Here is a 16,427-nt window from a genome sequence, read left to right as displayed (position 1 = left end):
AAGATTATTATTAATTTGAATGCGACGTCAAACATAATTATTCTAGGGTAACGTTATTATCACGTACGCTTACCCGGTGATCGTCTCTACAACTAGCTAATTCCAGCTAACGCACATTTAATATACCCCCACATTTTTCCAAGCTTTTTATTGTTTTTTTTTTTTTTTTTTTTTTTGGGGGGGGGGGGGGGGGGGGGGGAATACAAGTTAAACACAAGTAATCTTGTGTTTAAAAATATAATTTTGTTTATTATATTTTCTTACCGTTAACATGCATTTGAACGCGAAACTTATTAAACACGACAAACATTGTTACTATTAGACTTACGAACAATTTACAAAACACGTTAAGACTCAACTATTTTACAAGCCAATATTTTAACATGGAAAAAAAACTATAAACTATTTTAAGTATAGTTTATGGAACGAACGAAATATTTTTACAAAGTTACATGTTATTAACAAAAGGGGTTTTCATTGTATTCTTCATGAATTCGTTGAGGGAACCAATTTGTGAGACACGTCTTCGAGTACTTATCTAAGTACCAAGGGAAGTCTATCCTTAGGAACCAGAGTCTTCTACAGGGAGAGCGTGAGTTTGTGTATAGATCTATACGGGACTGACAATCCCACACCCTGACTATTAGCTACAGTCGTTCTGGGTGACAAACGTCATTAACGTTTACGAAGTTCAAAGTACGTCGTAGGTTTAACGTCAATCAACATGGTTATAAGAACCCACATGGATAAAACAACGACTCGTTCACGTAATAATATACTAATCAAACAGTCATCAAGGTTAATAACTATGTGATTATTTAGTATATACATTAGGGTGATATGAAATTAACATCTGGCGCAGTGGTATGTGTGGTTTACGCGTCATTTCCTGTTCCTTGTATGGTTGTGGGCTTAGGGCAGAATCACCCAATCGACAGTTTGTTCAATCTAGATTTCTATAACTCGTATGTACTAAGTGATCACATGAGGGTATTAACGTCACTCCCAATTTACAAAACAAACACGTTTTCGGCCAGTTTTTGATTACTAATAAACCTACAATTTAACAACTTAAGTATGGGAAAATACTTGTACTTTTCAGTTTCGGAATACTAGAGACAACAACTCACTATTTTGGGAAATATAGGATTTTCCAGGACAAACATCAGTACTTTACAAACAAACGGATTACCATTCAGTTATCGAATAACTATAGTTAATTCTATAATTCCTTAGTTTATGCATCCAGGTTATGTATGAAGAATATCCGATAGACAGTCAAATATGTGTTTTCCGTCTCATTTCCTGTTCCTTGTTTGATTGTGGGCTTAGGGCGGATCCACACAATCAACTGTCCGTTCGATATTGGTTTATACATAGCTAGTATTAACTAAGTGGTCATATAAGGAACCGGTATTATCATATTCTTACTAAGAAAATATAGGATTTTCTGAAGGAACATATTCATTTCAACTTAAGGGACTATTACAGTTACTCTGTAAGTACCTAGTGAATACGTCAGGGTTATATACAACGAGGATTTGAAAAACAGTGGGATGTGTGCCTTCCGCCTCATTTCCTGTTCCTAGTTTGATTGTGGGCTTGGGGCAGAACCACATAATCGACTGTCTGTTCGATCTGGATTGTATATAACTTGTATACACTAAGTACTCGTAGAATGAACTAGTATGAGACATTATACTTAACAATCATTACATCAGGAAATATAGGATTTCCTGGGGAAAACTCCATGTTTTACAAAGAACAAAGAACCTATTTTCTAAACAAAACACTTATGAACTCACCAACTTTAATGTTGACACTTTTTCAAACCACTTGTATTCTTAGGACACTAGTAGACAGGTACATGCCAGGGTTCCTAGAAGACGGAGCATAGTAGCTTCGAGTCTTTACTTTGCTTCTTACTTTTGGAGTCATTCATATATGATTCAAATAAAATGTAAACCTTTTAATATTAATACAATGGTTGTTGTTGCTTTGATTGCTACTATTCAATTGTTGTGATACTATACATGACGTCCTCCGCCCGCGAGGGTTTCCGCTGTTCAAGTTTGGGGGTGTGACAAAGAACACTTAAAAATACCACAAAATTACTCATTTTAGAAAGAAGGTTTCAAAACAGAGATATAAAGATATGGATTCCCATGTAGTAGTTTCGTATGATGTAAAAACAATCTATTTCAAACGAGTTAGGGTATGCATATTTTTAAATGCAAATTCGAGGGATAACTTATGGCAGTGAGATATTGAGTTTTGGTTGAGATATGATTTTTTTGTATAATATTCATTTTGAAATTGCATAAATTTTCAACTTCTTATAGCCTAACGTTATTGGGTGTTGACATGGTGTTCTTAGGCCCAAGTAGTTGAGGGTTAAGTCCCAGGTGAAAAGTTGAAAAAATGATATAATTTAAGAGTAGATTAGAATGTGTATGTCGTCCTTACTGTTTCAATGTTTTTGAGCTTACATCTTAAATCTTAAACCACATTAATTAGAAAAAATAAATACTTGTTTGCATTAAAAAAATGAATTCAATGCTAAAATTATTGAACTTTCAACTATTAATAAATCAATTAAAGTGGTTTTGTAACTTATGATACTTAGTGGATATTTATGCACTAATCCCAAGGTAAATGTTCAAACTCATGTAATGTGAGGACCTAGGGTTTGGGATGAGCTTCAAAATCCAAAAACGATGAACCCATGATGGTTAGATGTTGGATTTTGTTTGTTCCAGCATGAGAACTCTTATACTTTATAGAATCAAACCCTAATTTATTAATGTGGAGTTTAGTGGGACATGGAGGTTTGGAACTTCATCCATGGTGGAAGACCTCATATGAATGGAATTTGGAGTGTTTGTAGGATTGGGTTTGTTATTCTCTATCTTGGAATCAAATATCAATATGAATCAATCACCTTGCATTAAGAATTATATACATTTGAATCCACCATTAATGTTGGATTTGAGAATTTAGGGTTTTCATAAACAAATTGACCACATTGAATTCTCTCACCGTCACCTATTGGACTATCAATACTTGTCGGGCCACCACCATCTTGGCAGAACTTTCATTTTTTTTTTTCAGGCCACCACCATCTTGGAGGAGCTTTCATTTTTGGTGGAGCACCGCCATATCATCTTCATCTGTTTTCATGACAAACAACTTCTCGCCGGATCTGGAAAACAAAGAAGGGCGACGTTAGGGTTTGATTCTTGTGAAGACTTTGTAAACATGAGGATGGTGACGATGGAGGCCTGGCGATGGGAATTTGGATATGACGAATAACACATATCGACAATGGAAACTGACGTTGTAACTCAAAAACCCTAGTATTGTCCAACGTTGTAACTTGACGAACACGACAAAACCCTAACACTATCCAGCTCAGACTTCGCCGTTGTCGCCCATTTCGCCACCACCTTCGCATATAAGAAACCTTAGCTCACGACTTCACGTTTTTAGGTATACAAATTTGTTGTTCGTCGGGGGGATTCTGTAGCTCATAGTTCAACGCTTCATCGGAGAAGGAGCGAGACGAAGCCAACATTGTAACCCAGATCTATACATTGTTGTTAGAGTCGCCATGTTGCCGCCACATCTGCAAACTCGTTATGTTTGCAAAACTCCAATGGTGGTGATGAGTCGGTAGGGGCAGGGCAGTGAACGTGATTCTCCAGAGGGTGTTAGCAGATCTCCAATGTTTGCAAATCGCCGGCGCCGGATCGTTCTAGATCTCCGATGACTGTCGCGACGATCATTTGATGGTGAGGATGACAAAGATAAAAATAAAGATGATATATGTGTTAAAGATAAGGGTTAAATAGGTAGGGTGGTTTCGTTTTGTCTTTTTCTTTTTAAATTAGGAAAATGTTAAAAAAAAATAAAAATGGAAAAAGAAAATACCAATGACAAGTCTCTTATTTAGATATTCAAAAGAAAAAAACAAAAAAAAATATCGGACAAAACGGCAACAAAAAAACTTGTTTTGGACCAATGGTAATTCTCAACAAACCATAAGGACCATTTTTATAATTTTGTTTTATCCAAACAACATGGATCTACTTTTGAAAAAGAGAAGTAGTTGCATATTTGTATTCAAGTGTTGAGGGGCGGAAGTTTACGATTTAAAATAGTTGCTTACTTGACCACTATATCGTCCTCACTCGTTTTCGCCCTAACCCCAAATCTGACTCCAAATCTACAGTTAAATCCAGTTTTTCATCATTTCATAAACCCTAATTCATATCGGAACATCCTTCAGGTAATGCAGATTGCATTTTTTTTTTGTCTGTTTTTTTTTTTCTCTCGATCAATCGACACATAAACATATACCTGCATTTCGCCATCTAATTCAAAATGTTTCATTTCTTTTCCAGTTCATCCCATTTCCACAAGATCACTTCAACTCATGAACGTGAGTTGAATTTATCTCATTGGTATTTTGAGTGAAAACCAATTAGTCCTTGTTAGGGCACAATGTTCTGAATTCATATTGAAGCTATTCAAATATCATGTTTATATAAACCTGCACATCTTACCGTTTTTTCATGTATGAAAACCTTGCTCATCTTACCAATTTATGATTGAAATTGTTGAAGTTTGCTGCTGTAGACATAGTATATTCAAAATCCCTTTTACAAGTTACTGGTATCTGTCTTTAGTGATACCTAATCTAGGAACAATAGAGGCTAAACAAATCAATCTTTATGCAATTCATAGCATTTAGTTTAGTTCTTGAGTGAATATGACAATGATTGGCTACTGAGATCCCAACTGAAAACTTTATTTTCTTTGCAGAATGGCAGAGCCTGTATCTAGGTCAAAAACATCTAATAACAACCAAACTGATCTCTTCCCCTTTCCTGGTTTTACAATCAATAACAAAACTGATGTTGAAGATCATACTCCTCTCACCAAGATTCCATATGCTTCTGCTATGAAACATCCTGATTCTGCTAAAGAAAGCTCGAGTAGTGCTACCACAAAAACCCCTCCAGTTGAGCCATCTGTATCCCCTGAAATCCAATCCAGTTTGTATCGATCTGTTCATGTTTCAGGAGCTGCACCTTCTACATGTTATGCTGCTGGACATGTGATTTCTGGTGTCACTGACAGAAGAAAATGCAAAGCTAGAGGGATTCTTTCAGCTGGAAGAAGTAAACCCCCTGAACATGACATTTTTGAAAAAACTAGTCCTTCTTTGATGATACCTTTTCCTACTGAAGCTTCAATTAGTTGGCATTTATCACCAATTTATGTAGACAACAATGACAATGATGATGATGATGATGATGTTGGAAAAGGCAATTACTCAAAAGGGTTGTCCTCAATTTCTCCTTGTGACACTGTTCATGATACACCACAAGAAGAGAGAATATTATCATTGGATTTCAATGGAGAATGTTCTCCATTTTCAGCTGAGTTTTTGAGTAGTGGGAATGTTATGCAAACTCCAAACTCAGATTCAAGCTTTGAAGGTGTTCAATTGAAATATAAGTTTGAAGCTGAACTTGATCAGGTGAAAGAGAAAGATGTTCTTGAACATGAAAGGTTAACTCCTAAAGGTAACTTATCACCATGGGACCCACCTAGGTTAAGTTCTGAGTTTTCAGATCTATCCCCACTTTCCAATCCTGCAAACATTAGTCATGAGTCATGGATTTCCAACTCAACTTTGTCAGAATCACAGATGCGTGTATCTTGGAGAGATGAAGTCACTTTTAATAAAGATGATTTAGATTGCTGTAGATTGTTGTCAGATGAAGAAATTGATGAGAATGGATTGTTGAAGTCTCCTAAGTTTTTTGAGCATCATGGAAAGGAGAAAGAAAGTTTATTTCCTACTCGAATCAATCCTTGTGAGGAGTCTATATGCACTCATGATGGTGGATTGACTATATCTGTTGACTCAGACTTTTGAGCTTTAACAATTGCCTTCCATTTTTATGTTCTTAATTATTTACATATCATCTTTTCATCTAGATTATTAGCATGTTGTATTGATAAACAAGAATGAGAATTGCTTCAAAAATGTAAACAAAGTCAAGTTTCATTTGATCATTTCGACATTTCCCTCTTTAGTTATTCCCAAAATACAAGAAACAACATAGTGTAAAGATCTAAAAACTACATATCAAGAAACTTAAGTAATATACAGGGTACATAATACATACACATTCACAGTTTAGAAATCTATAGGAAAAGTAGGATCGAGGTCAGTGATAGGAAACAAAGTTGTTGTCTTATTGATATTGTAAGCTCGAGTTTCATCATGAAGAAGAAGATGACCCGTCTAAATTTAAATTTGATCTCCAATCAAGATTTTCTTCGGTATAATCTTTATGTAATTCTTCTGGAGGGATAAAACAGTCCATTGACAATCCAGGAACATTGAATGCCAAGTCATCAATTGTCCACTTCTCCTCCATCCTAGTGATAACGGGTCCTGCCCTCAAGTTATCCCCAAATCTTGTGATGATCACATCTGATTGACCTGAATGTGCGATCATTACACCTTCAGTGAGTCTATAGTCTTCAATTTTTGTTGCCATGTATGTTTCCCAATACATAGGGAATGAACCAGGGGTTTGAACCCTAGTTAAGTAAGAGTCTTCTAAGTGAACGAGTAACCCGTTCTTTTGGCTAAAATAACCAAACATTACATGTTTGATCATTTCTGCTGTGTTGTCACTTCGGTCTGCCAGGTCAGCATCATCTGCTGATATTTTTAAAACGAAGCAATCTACATCACCAATTTGTTTTTCTCCCATGTATTGTGCTAGGGAGAATACACCTGCCACAGCCATAGGATCTAAGCCCTATGAGTTAACCAAAAAACATGATTAGTTTCATCTTTGCTATAAGTTTTGGATCTTAGTGACTAAAGCCAATAGTCTAGGGACTAAAGTTGTATACAGCAAAAGTACAAGGAGTTAACATGAAATTTATAGTTGTGTCTTTGTCCATATGTTATTTGCACTATTCATAGTCGATTAGAAAAGATAACTACTTAAGTTCTAGTTTATAGCTTAATTTAAAAGATTGTCAAACTCAAGGGACTAAATCTGTTAATTTTGTACGTATGTTGACCATCTTAATACATTGAAACTTAATTTAAGAGATTGGTAAACTCCAGGGACTGAAGTTGTTAGTTAATTCGATAAGTTTGTGGACCATCTTAATCGTTGAACGTTAATTTAAGAGGTTGGCAAATTTTAGGGACTGAATCTGTTGATTCTGTAAGTATGTGGACCATCCTAATACATTGAAACTTTAAGAGGTTGGTAAAGTGTAAGGACTGAATCTGTTGATCTGTAAGTATGTGGACCAACCTAGTACATTGAAAGTTAATTCATGAGATTTGGAAAATATTTAGGGACCAAATCTGTTAATTTTATAAGTATGGACCATCCTAAGATATTGATATATTAAGTTGATCCGACGACAACGAGAAACGTTTGGAAAAGAAAAGGTTGTTGAAGAATATTGATGTACCTTACAAAATGGGAAAATGACATATCATACCCACCAAAGTGGGCCACTTGCTAAAGCTGTTTCCCACTTTCCGAATTGCATATTAAAATATCTAGTTACATCGTAACTGAAAAACCTGACTAGTCCAGATTAATACAGTTTTAATTTAGGACTGATTCAGTTTCAAAACTGAATCAGTCTCAAATCTGATTCGGTTCCAGATCATTTTTAATTAAACCGAATAAAAAAATCAAATTTTATAAAATTTAGAGACGAGAATTGAACAAAATATAAAATGATTTTGTTTTTCCATTTTATCTATTGGAATTGATTTTTGCAAATCCCTAGGAATTATGTTAATAAAAGATGAGGGTCCCATAGTGACATTTCCCATTATTAGTAACAGAAAAAAAATTCCAACTATACTCAAACAACAAACATTTTTCGATTTTTTCTACAATAAAATTGACGTTATGCTTATTTAACGCGTATTATGTCGTCATCGGATATTTTCTTTTTTGCTTTTTAAGACATGAACTTTAGTGTTTGTTAAATAAATTTTCATCATTTTTATCTCATAAAGAATTCTATAAAAATGTTAATAAATTATGTTCTTGCCTGAAGAGCACGGCGGAGAGGACGAACACCACCTTTGGCGGCATGAGAGCCTAACCACGGTGTATGCCGCCAAGCAACGTTACCATCACTTCCGGCGACCACCTTATTTCCGCCAACAGCAAGCTCAATTAGCCACTTGTTTGGCACCATTTGCCACATAACAAAGCAACCCTTTTGTGGCACTCCGATGTTACTAATGGTATTGGTGGTGGATCCATTTGGGCTGAGCTCCTCCACCATGGCCATGGTAACTTTTCCGGTGGCATACATGTTCCTTACTGTTCCTTCAAGTTTCCGGCAACCGGTGGCTGCCGTGAAATGTTGTATTATGTATTGTGCCGATGATGAGACCTTGTAAAACAAAAAGAAGTAGAATGTCAAACTGATTAGATAATGATATCTATCAAAGATAAAATCTTTTATGCATAAATGTTTTTTTTTTCTCTAACTGTTTAAAAGGGACTAAATAATTATACTACCGTTATATTCCAATAAATGTTTTTATAATATTTATCATTTTTAACGTAAGAGAAATTGAGAGGGAAGCTAAGACAAAAAAAAAGGTAAAGGGGTTGGTGTCCTGTAATACATTAAGCAGTAAATGATATTTATCAGGTTTGATAAATTTTTTTAATTTTATAATGGAAAATGTTGAAGAGGAAAAAAGGTCAAACAATAAACTGGTAGTGTCTTAATGCACTAAGCTATGTTTTTTTGGCTTACTTATTAAGTTATTATGTTCAAATTAAGTAGGTAAAAAGAAACAACTATATATAATTACCAAAAAAAAAATCAAGATTAAGTAGTAACAAAAGATACAACCCCTAAATACATTTAGTTTTGTTTGATTTTTCAAGTTTATTTGATCAATACATTTAAAACTCTTAGGTGGACAAAATAGTGTTGTAATCCAATTCCTAAATGCAAAATTCTGTTGTAATGTTTTAATTTTGCTGTTGTTTTCTACTTATAAATTTGTAGTCTTAGGTTTTGTTTAGCAAAAATAAAATAGTTTATTGTAATTTATTGTTTGATAAAACCATAAAACTAGTTTATTTTATCTTATAATTTAGCTTATAAGCTAATTTTTGATAAGCTACTTCATATTATTTTACATTGCAATTTAGTTTATTAATAATGTATACCAAACATTATTAATTTATAAACTAGTTTATTAGCTATCATTAGTTTTTCAAACTAAAAATGGTTTTTTCAACTTCATTTCTTATTAGTTTTTTTTATTAATATAAATACCACTGGCTTAAAAAAACAAAACCCTGAAAAGTCAAAATGACTTGAATGTTGGTTGAAAAGTTAGGTTAAAAATTTATGTAGTTTTTTGGTTCATTTAATAAGGCACATATATTGACATTGACCGGTGGCCAGATGCAAAAAAACAAAAATGGTAGGGGTCTGAATTGCATTTATTAATACTTTACACAACCTCTTTCTCTCTCTATGTATATATAACATTAGACTTTTAAGCCATGTCCAAAAATTGACTTCAAAGTTACCCTTTCTATTTATTTTCTTTAAACTTGCACATTTTAATTCTAATTTAAGATTCGGTAAGATCATCAAGATAAAGAAAATCTTTTTATATCTCATGCTTTTTCTATTGAATTTCGAATAAATTATGAGCATAAAAAGTGAAATGAAAGAACCAACCTCCCATAAAAAGAGGATCAAGATTCCTAGTCCATGATGATCAACAAAGTTTTCTAGTTTTCTTTTTCACCCAAGTATATATCATTTTATTTAACAAAACATGGTACTTGGTTCAATCATTGTGTTTAATTTTGTATAATATTAAGAAAAGATTACAGTTCATATGAATTAATGATTTTTACATAAATTATGAAAATGTAACAAAAGTTCTTTGTAATCAACCTTTTTTTGTTTGTCTAAAATTGTTTGCTTTTACAAAATAGTCTTTTTTTTCCTATTAGATAATTGATTATTATACAAAAAGAGTCGCCATTTATCAAAAAAAGGTGAGACATCAAGATTTGTTTAGTTATAAATATCTAATATATAATATCCCAACACCTAAAAACGATTAATTGCATGTGGAAGAATAATAGTTTAGGAAGATATATGCAAAAGACTATAGAAGTTTACTTTCAAAAGCTCAAAAGTCTCAACAAAAGAATGATGGTTCCATAGAAAAATGTAACACCAGAAATACCAAACATTAAAAAAACGTTATAAACTTTATTTAAACAAATCTAAGAGAAAGATAATGTGAAAACATGGGATACATGAATAAAAACATAACATATGATAATATTATTTAAACATACATTACTTACACAAGAAGAAAATAGCTTTAAAATTTTACGAAATAAACCAAAAGTAGAGATTCTCATATCAAGACACGGTTAATTTGTCCAAACATGCATCCATAAGAAGACATATATTCAAGAAATATTAATTGCGTAGCTACAAGATAATAACACAATCTTAGAAGAAGATCTAAACATTCTTTACTTTTTGCAAAAAAATATTCTAGAAAAGAGAAATTAAACATCAAAACGAAAGGATCATAATTCATACAAAGTATAAACGATAAATATTGGTTAATTTTATCTGAACATACCTGAGAAAAAGGTATTTTGGGAGGGAGGAGGGAGACAGGAACAAGAGGGCAACCCAAAACACTTAGAAGAATGTTATGATACTTGATGGATTTGTGTTTATTGGCCAAAAAGATATGAGTTTTGAGCCAATTCCGCCATGTTTGAGCTTTCTTTGATGATGAAGACCATATGCTATGATGCTTGTACTCTCCATCTTCATCTACATCAATGGGTTCTTCTAATAGTGTTGCCAAAGGCATCCTCCTGCTATTACTACTACTCATCTCTCTCTCTCTCTCTTCTCTTTCTTTCTCTCTCTTGAATTGAATTGAAGATGCCTCAAACTAGAAACCATCACTTAAATGCACCTCACCACTCCCTTTCCATTCCTTTGTGCACGTGCATCTCATCCCCCCTCACTCATAAATCATTTTAGTGAAAAGAATGAGGTTATTGTTTAATAGTATACTTTTTATATTATATTTAATGTATAATAGTATAGTTTTTCATATTATTTTTAATGTATTATTGTTATTATTATCTTAACCGATTAGGTCTGTTATCTGAGTGGGCCACTGAATGTCTGGATTAAGTGACACATGATATTCGTTCAGGTTAGAGTAGTGTAGCTTAGTTGGGTTGCCTGAAATCGGCCTTTTTGGGATTTAAACAAAAATATTGAGCAAAAAAATGTTGTTGGACAAGAACATAACTAATTATAATTATCGAACATGTTTCAACCTACTATCGCATTTTTAATGATATGTTGCGGAAAGAAAAGTTCTTAGATTTTATTAAGTGTTGTAAATATCTTGTTATTAGGAGGTCTCTTTTGTATGTTGACAAGAGAAAGCATTGACAATCATGTATCATGTTTTTCAGTCGTGTAAATTTGTGTGTTTTAATTAAATTAATATGCATGTGTCGTCAAATTGCCAAGGGAAAAGGCTAACTATTTATTATTTGTATTAAATAACATGATTAAAATTGGACAAACGTTTTCTAGTTGATATGGGTTCGAGGATGTATGTGCATGATTAATAAATCATACATTTTAATCATGCAAATGAAGAAAGTACACAGGCTTTGACGTTTTTATCTATTTTTGGCAAATTAATTGAAGTGACTTAGTCTTATAAATATCACATGTTTCGTTTTAGTGGCAACTAGTCATTAACTTGTCAATTAACAAAAAGAAAACAAGAAAATGCATCAAGATTAGATAAACAACTTTTTGCAACTTTAAATTCTTAAACAATTGGTATATGTTATCGGATTGGACAATTAGGTTTGATAATAAGTTCAAAATTGTAAAACAATAAAGAAGATTTTGAATTTATATCTCATATAAAATATTTTAGCTGACATGAAGTGATTTTTTTGGAAACAAAACTTCCTTAACAAGGGTTTTTATGTGTAAGCTTTCACACTGATTAATTTTGTGCTGCATGAGGTTATCATTTATATTTTGGAATCACTGCAGACGGACCTATGTAACATATATGTAACATATGGACTGAATACTGAATTTTTATTACATTAAATGTAATCTCTTAGGTCTTTTCTAAATTAAAGCTATTGGATTAGAGTATTTGGGTTTGATTACTACACATGGACAATCTATGGTCCATGATTTCGACAAAACGAAATGAATATGAGGATCTCTTATGATACATGTGAAAAAATTGTACTCTTGTTACATACATGTATGAATAGACAATCACCGAACAAATTGCAAATGATTATGTTGTTGATTTAAGTTTACCAATTTTTTTTAATGTTATTTCACTAAAGAGAATTTTAAATATTTAACTAAAGATTAAATAGTTTCATTAAACTACATAGGAAATTTATACTATAGTTTCCATGATACTTATTGTATACAAGTGTTGTTTTATATATATATATATATATATATATATATATATATATATATATATATATATATATATATATATATATATATATATATATATTCACAAATGTCCAATTTTAACAACATATTTTACAAGTGATTGTGGATTATTATTTAAAAGATAGTTCCACCTTTTGTTAAAGAGACAATGTAACTTTTCAATTTTGATGGAATATGAATATCGTTGGTGTTAATAATAAACTCTATTGATTTTGATAAGAAAAAAGTAAAAAGCAGGAATTTTTTGATATAAATTAGAGTTTATGGGTGTACTAGAAAAGGTACAACACCTCCCATATGCACATGCCCCACTCTAAGGACAAAATATGAAAATTAAGTAATACTGTAAGGACTATTTTGTAAATTGCTCCAAAACGACTTTTAGGATGCCTAGGAGACACACTCGAGAAGGAGAGTGACAAGAATTTTTTTTTTTTAAATAATGATATTTCTACGGGATGTCTATGGTTTCGATAGCGTCTTGAAACCGAAATAACCGAAAATCGAATTTCACCAAAACATGAAACCTGTAAACCGGATCGATATTAAGGATACATTCTGGTTTAGTCCGGGTATTCAAATATAGAACTGGTATGACCAAATTGTAGGGGTTGTTTGTTTTAACACTGAAATAACCGATTTAGGTTATGGAACCAAAAGACAATGGGGTTGTTTGGTATTTATATTTAAATACAGGGGTTGTTTGGCCAAATGTATTAATGTCGTGACATTCTTGAGGAAATACCGAAATAGACACAATAAACGCATAGAATAGAGTTGGAGCCTATTTAATTTTGATCATTTAACAATAGGTTTGGAGGAGGGGTCTAAGTAGCATAAAGGAAAGAAATGAAACAAAGGGTTTGTACTTGGATGAAGTCGTAGTCGATAAGGGGAATAAATAGAATGGCTTTTAAAGTTATGGTTCCGGTTCCAAGTCCAAAATACCTGATAACGTATGGGTTCAAAAGTGAATTAACCAATAATCGAAAATTATGGTTTGGAAGAACCGATAATCGAACCAAAAGTCGTAGCTCAGTTTTGGTTCCTGTTCTAATTCGTTTTTTCATAAGAACGCTCATAATCCTTATTTTCCATGTTTAATTAATTGTAAATTTGCTAATATTTAAATGATTTTATCCTTGCAGTTAATAAATAATTTTAAAAAAAAAAAAGATTAAATAATATTTTTATAAACACGTGTTGTGTTGTCGACATGAAATTGTTCATCAGGAATACTTGACACTAACAATTCATGGAAAATTATTTTAAAAATGACAAAATTACATAAATGGTTCATGGAGATTTTTAAACTTTTAGTTTTTGTCCCTAACTATTTTAGTTATATGGATGGTTTCCGTGGTTTTAATTTCTTACATGGTAGGTCTTTAATCCACATATAAAATAACTTTTATACCTTTTTGTTTATCCTTTATCTTTATTTAATTGTTTGGGGACATATAAATAATTATATATTAAAATTAAAAATTAGTTGGGCCTTATACCCTCACTCTCTCCCGTCTAACCCCAATCTTCCCCTCCTTTTTTTATTGACAATCATATATTATCTTAACCCCCTCTCGATTTGTCCTCCGATGGATCGATTCCTTCAATCCTTGCCTGCCGCCTTCATCTAACTGCCACTTTCAACCTCTAAAGGATCGATTCGTCTGAACGTCGCTTTTACACTTAACAGTTTCCTTCCTCTGATCAATGTCAACAACATCCACCCTTTTTCCATCACCGATGCCTCCTCCTCCACCGATAATACTCTTTGTGGCCACCTCTCATGTTCTCTTTTACCTTCCTCTGATACGAGAACAAATGAATTATTACATTTATATGTATTTATTTGTATCCATGGGTGTGTAGACATCTCTTTAAAGGCATAACAATGAAAGGATAATGAAATTGTCGGTGGCCATGATGAGAGACGAAAAATGAAGGTTGGATGGGGTGGCTCACAACGGTGAAGGGAAAGAGTGGTGTTGTCGATGTTCATGGTAACCATTTATGTAATTTCTCTTAATTCTAATATAAATTGCATTTTAACAGAAACATAAAGAGTATAAAAGTCTTTTTTGATGAAGTTACCAAACATGCAAAAAAAATTCAAACCATCGGGATTATCCGTCAATAATTAAAATGTTGGACTAAATACAAAAACTAAGCAATACTCTAAGGACTATTTTTGTAATCTTGATTTTAAAATGACCTTCAGGATGCCTGCGAGGCACCTCAAGAAAGCGAATGTGTAGAAAAAAAATATTAAAATAATAATAATTTTACTGTTAATTAAGTTGTTAAATGTTAGAATTTATAATTACAACATTCTTTATATCATGACTCATGAGAGACCAAAATGGTTTCAATGGGAATTGATAACTTACGAAAAAAAAAGTATAATAAAAATAAATAAACAATAGTTACGGCATGCAATTGTTAACGAGCTTTGATGATGGATATCGCCATATCGGGTTCACTGTAAAGTAAACATCATGGTCAAGATCCACGAGTGACAACACTTCGTTTAAAAAGAATGAGTGATTGAACTTTTGGAACATTGTTTATGAGTATATTATAAAAAACGTAAATATTATATTTAATAAAAATGAACACTTTTAGACAAATATAATAAATGATTGTTATTTTAGAAATACTCGGGAAACTACATATGAAAAGATAAAATTTGAACTTATGCTTCTTCTTTTATTTATTTATTTATTTATTTTTTATAAAGTTAATACGATATAGTTTTAACCATATGGATATGTTGAATTGAACAAAAAAATGTGTTTTTTTCCTAACATATATGACTTTTCACTCGTCGAAAATCATGTATGATTAGAAACTATAGCATTTGTTTAGATGAAAATTTATGTCAACCTATATACATCGACTATATAAGTCTTGCTTTAACAATATAACTTTGTAACTAAACAATTCAAGATTTTCCACAGGAACATGCAATCTCAATTTAATTGCTAAATATTCTTATTGAGTAACACAATATATCATTTATTGTAAAATTCTTTTGTCTTATTGAGTAATACAATAAATCATTTATTCTAAATCTGATTTTATTGTATGTATAGGTGGTGTGTGAGTGGGAGTGGGAAAAGGGTGCTTTTAAGGAAGGCAAGGACGTAAGGCAATGTGTCTTCATCCAAATACCATTTGTGTAATTATGCCCATTCTTGGTGTTGGTTGTTCGCTTCAAAATTCCCTTTTCACTTCACTCTTCATTATCCGGTTTTTCTTTATTATTCATTTTAAAACTTCATAATATATATATATATATATATATATATATATATATATATATATATATATATATATATATATATATATATATATATATATATATATATATATATATATATATATATATATATATATATATATAGAGAGAGAGAGAGAGAGAGAGAGAGAGAGAGAGGTGAGTTCAATTGATAAAATAAAAAATGTTGAGAATGAAGGAATCATTCTCAATCACTCATTTAATCTAAGCATAAAAGACACGGTGACAAACTTGTAAATATCGTAATAACCTTCAATCCCAAATACGTAACTATAGAGAATTCGATAACAGTTCGTTCATCATCAAAATTCTTCAACTAAACCAGAATTTCTTCGCTGTTCATGAAATTGGAATCGAAGTTCTGGACTGGCAGTAACAGTCGACATTGAGGGACTTAGAATCGGTACTCACAGGTTACCAATCGGATTTTCAGAAATCAAAATCAAAATGAGAAATCGATCAGACATAGGATGTCGCATCTGAAGTCGAAATCAGAAGTATATGATGATTTGGA

General features: G+C 32.1%; 2 protein-coding genes across 3 annotated transcripts; one reads left to right on the top strand and one right to left on the bottom strand.

Moving 5' to 3' along the window:
- The first annotated feature begins 4,120 nt into the window (after positions 1-4,120).
- Positions 4,121-6,087, top strand: LOC111917524 (uncharacterized). 2 transcript variants are annotated; one of them, XM_023913204.3, is made up of 3 exons: positions 4,121-4,288; positions 4,404-4,441; positions 4,825-6,087. In XM_023913204.3, the coding sequence occupies exon 3, from the start codon at positions 4,826-4,828 to the stop codon at positions 5,945-5,947; it is 1,122 nt and encodes a 373-aa protein (XP_023768972.1). In that variant the 5' UTR covers positions 4,121-4,288; positions 4,404-4,441; position 4,825; the 3' UTR covers positions 5,948-6,087. The 2 variants fall into 2 exon arrangements, with proteins under 2 accessions (XP_023768972.1, XP_023768973.1); XM_023913205.3 differs by lacking the exon at positions 4,404-4,441.
- LOC111917523 (uncharacterized) lies at positions 6,061-11,071 on the bottom strand. Its single transcript, XM_023913203.3, has 3 exons — positions 10,718-11,071; positions 8,119-8,469; positions 6,061-6,845 (listed from the first exon to the last, which is right to left on the bottom strand). The coding sequence occupies exons 1-3, from the start codon at positions 10,979-10,981 to the stop codon at positions 6,297-6,299; spliced, it is 1,164 nt and encodes a 387-aa protein (XP_023768971.1). The 5' UTR covers positions 10,982-11,071; the 3' UTR covers positions 6,061-6,296.
- Positions 11,072-16,427: the final 5,356 nt, after the last annotated feature.

This window comes from Lactuca sativa, chromosome 2 (genome assembly GCF_002870075.4).
Source record: "Lactuca sativa cultivar Salinas chromosome 2, Lsat_Salinas_v11, whole genome shotgun sequence".
NCBI classification, from domain to species: Eukaryota; Viridiplantae; Streptophyta; class Magnoliopsida; order Asterales; family Asteraceae; genus Lactuca; species Lactuca sativa.
Note: the sequence above shows the minus strand (reverse complement) of the source record. Positions and strands in the feature narration are given on the sequence as shown.

What these genes read in the sequence shown, in the direction of transcription:
- LOC111917524 (XM_023913205.3), top strand. Translation starts at nt 4,826, where the DNA reads ATGGCAGAGCCTGTATCTAGGTCAAAAACATCTAATAACAACCAAACT.
- LOC111917523 (XM_023913203.3), bottom strand. Translation starts at nt 10,981, where the DNA reads ATGAGTAGTAGTAATAGCAGGAGGATGCCTTTGGCAACACTATTAGAA. An exon ending in CCAAAATACCTTTTTCTCAG is followed by an intron (nt 8,470 to 10,717) that starts GTATGTTCAGAT and finishes TTGTTTTACAAG; the next exon opens with GTCTCATCATCGGCACAATA. An exon ending in CTCTCCGCCGTGCTCTTCAG is followed by an intron (nt 6,846 to 8,118) that starts GCAAGAACATAA and finishes GTTAACTCATAG; the next exon opens with GGCTTAGATCCTATGGCTGT.